Source organism: Pundamilia nyererei, unplaced genomic scaffold, assembly GCF_000239375.1.
Source record: "Pundamilia nyererei isolate P.nyererei 1_Seehausen unplaced genomic scaffold, PunNye1.0 scaffold00155, whole genome shotgun sequence".
Lineage (NCBI taxonomy): Eukaryota > Metazoa > Chordata > Actinopteri > Cichliformes > Cichlidae > Pundamilia > Pundamilia nyererei.
In genome coordinates this window covers 113,676-117,053 of record NW_005187556.1, presented here as the reverse complement: position 1 = coordinate 117,053, position 3,378 = coordinate 113,676, and the positions used below count along the sequence as shown (strand labels likewise).

At 40.9% G+C, this 3,378-nt stretch overlaps 1 protein-coding gene and 1 pseudogene across 1 annotated transcript in view; both read right to left on the bottom strand.

The window, feature by feature from the left end:
- The window catches only part of LOC102213318 (cell division control protein 42 homolog), a 41,087-nt pseudogene extending 40,570 nt beyond the window's left edge, over positions 1–517 (bottom strand).
- Positions 518–1,013: 496 nt separating this feature from the next.
- LOC102201940 (cell division control protein 42 homolog) overlaps positions 1,014–3,378 on the bottom strand; it is a 14,971-nt gene continuing 12,606 nt past the window's right edge. Inside the window, exons 5-6 of the mRNA XM_013913856.1 lie at positions 2,390–2,587; positions 1,014–1,191 (exon numbers count right to left, since the gene is read on the bottom strand). Of these exons, the coding sequence (XP_013769310.1) occupies positions 1,102–1,191; positions 2,390–2,587 (288 nt within the window). The 3' untranslated portion in view covers positions 1,014–1,101. The remainder of the gene's footprint in view (positions 1,192–2,389; positions 2,588–3,378) is intronic.

Sequence of the window (3,378 nt, the reverse complement as noted above, 5' to 3'; positions counted from 1 at the left end):
AGTTGTCATATGCGCATCACGCAGAGGGAGAGACGAAAGGCGCAGCGGCAGAGCAGTTGTAACGCAGTTTTGTGTGATTCCGTGTGAGTTAATGAAACTGTAAGTATTATTACCTTTGATAGGTTAACTGGTGTGATAATAGTTATAGTTGTTTGTGCAGGTTAAAGCTAAAGTTGTGCCGCTGTAAACTGATATCATGTTAGTAGGTTTATTTAATTAATTTGCACTAAGTAAATACCAGTGGCCTAAATCTCCTCCAATAATTACATCCCGCGGTTAAAGGATTTTTCTGTTGTTTATTGTTTAGTTTAATTGTTGTTAGCTTGCCACCTTCTTGCCTTCCCACTAGCAACTTGGAAGAGATGTGCTATTTAGCCAACTTATGCTCTTACAGCGACCCCTTGTGGACATTGTGAACTATTGCTGTGTCTGAGTAGATGATGTGTTCTGATTGTTTCTTAGTTATCTTTGACCCTACTAGCTATAGTATTACCTGTTTCTGTTTCCAGACAACCATGCTTATAGTCACCTATACTGCATCTGCTACAATTATAAATTCATGTCTGGCTGCATCACAGTTGGATTTATCCTGGCAAGCCCTGCTGTAACCAGTTCTTCTGTGAAGCTTAATTAAAGACAGTGAACTAAACTCCAGGACTGCTGCAGTCTTTCTGACCGAAGACTTAGGCCACACTTGTATACCCAACACTTCCAGTATATATATACTCTACAAGGAATGTCATTCTTACCACTCTAAGCTCTCAAATTGGTTAAGGCATTTTTCATAACAGTTTAAAATAAAAAATAAAAAACTTCCTGACCTTGGACAGAGAACATCAAACATATCGGCCTAATGTACAGTAAAAGTGTTCAGACACAAAAATGAAGTGTAAACAGTTTCTTTGAATAATTGCTGAAATGGAGAAAATCATTAAAAAGACAATATATAGAATGTGAGACCAAATACTGTACAGGCCACTAAAGTCACACTACATACATTCAGCAGTCACTTTATTAGGTACACCTGTCCTACTGCTATATTCTCTTATCTCTAATCTACACCTCCACCGTCTCCTCCTTGTTCTCTTCTTCTTGTGGCATCTATAGCAGGATGCAGAGCTTCTTGGATTTAGTATCTGGAGGTTCAAGAGCAGCAAGAATAGCCTCATCAAACACGTTCTTCAATCCTTCCTGAGAGAGAGACAAAAAAGAAAAACAACAACAAAACAAGCACATGAGAGAGGTTTAGCAAGTTAAAACCATTTGAGCTGTTTGTCTTGCTTTCTTCACGGGTGATAAGTCCTTGAACCATCGGGCCTGCGAGGCGCAGACCCAACAGAGAGGCTCCTCTTGGTGCCAAAATGACTTCCATCCAGTTCTATAGAAAACAGCCCTCTTTGACCTTAGTAAACACTTTCCTGGTGCCTGTACTGGGTGTAAACCCTAAACCAGATGACCCAATTAACTCTAAAATACTAATGTTGAGTGATTTTCACCCATGTGAACATTTTACAAAACCTGCTTGTTAGTGTTAAAGAGATCGATCGAGCTGAACTGAGTGGGAATATACACCAATATAAACATCTGTTGGCTTCTGTTGGTAGTTTAAAGCCAGTGTGAAGCATCAGGAATGAGAATTTGCACCATTAAGGCTGAGGCCATGGCTATGATTTGGTAAAGGGCAGCGTGCCCAGTCCCACTTGAGTATGAGTAGGAATGGGCATGACTGAGTGGAGAAGTTTAAATGTCCCAGGGTCATGAGTGAGGGAAGAAGAATGGATTGGTGTGACACCGACAGTGACATGGACACAGTACCAACCTGTTGTGATGAACAGAGCTGAGCATGTAAGTAATGCTGTCAATATACTGGTCAATCTACACCAACACCCTCACCTATGGTCACGAGCTTCATGTAGTGACTCAAAGAATAAAGCTGCAGATGCAAGTGGCTGAAAAGTGAGATACTATGTGATAAAATGTCACTGTCATCTTCCTGTGGGCTCACTGTTTAAAAAAGAACTCAGTCATTCAAGACAGACTCAGCATCATGGGTGTCATGTGCCTCAGTCTGGTCACTCTTTTCATCTTTCTTCTTCATCTGTGTGTGGATGTGATTATCTATTAACCAATCTCTGGAAACCCAGGAGAGGCACACATGTTTCCCATCAGCAATCAATACAATAATTAACCCTGGGTTCCACTACCGCTTGTTAACCCACCCTGACCTACTCGTGCTCTGCTGGCTGAAATAGCACACAGCCTTGGATTTTAAGGTACCTTTATCACTAATGAAGACGTTCATATTTCTCTTAACTTTGCACCCAAAAACTTATAGATACCAGTGCTTGTTTCTCAGCAGAAACACCAGCAGACTTCTTCTCCCTCGTACCTGTGTCTCAGCTGAACACTCCACGTATTTGACTGCCTTCAGCTTACGAGCCACTTCCTCTCCACTCGTGAAGGTCACAGCGTGTTGGTTTCTCTGGGCCAGCTTCTCCAGGGTGTGGCTGTCATCTCTTAAATGCACCTGAGTCCCGACCAACAGGAAGGGCGTCCCCGGGCAGTGGTGTGAAATCTCTGGCACCCACTGTGGAAAAATCAAGGTCAGGTTTGATGGGCTTTTACTGCAACAACTGACCTGTAGCTCTGTGTGTGCGTACATCTCTGAAGTTAGAAACCAAACAAAATTACCTTTGTGACTTTGTCATAAAGTGCACATGCGCCATTAGCATGCTGCCTGCTGTAACCCTTAATTTCCTTCAAGATTAATAAAGTATTCTGATTCTGAGAATATAAAGCGCCTTGAGGCGACTGTTTTGAAAAAATGTTACATAACTTAATCTGATATTGGATTATTAAATATTTTGGCAATTAACTTCCCCGTGTGAGCATGAAAACATAATATTCATTAGACGTTTATCTCTCCCTGAAGTCCGTTTTGAATTAGAGACTGCAGTTATTTGTTTTAGAAACATCATCATTAGATGTCCCAGTGGTTAAAGACCACTAATTAACCAAAACAATCCAATACAGATGCCAACATAAAAAGCCGAGGTAGAAAAGTGAGTTTTAAAACTAGATTTAAAAGATAGTGTTGATTCTGCAGTATGACTATTAAGTAGCAGTCTTAAAACTGTGACTGCAAACTCCCAATCTGGAGATCGCAATCGAGATGAGCATCTGACTAGAAGATCTTAGGGCTCTTGGGGTTAAATAAGTTGAGCTGGTTGGTTAAATAGCTGGGTACGACACCATTTAAAACTTTAAAAGTAAGGAAAATCTTAAAACCAGCCGAAAAATGGACAGGAAGCCTGTGAAAACCTGCTAAAAGTGGAGTGATGTGATCATGCATTTTGGACTAACTGCAAACGATTAAGA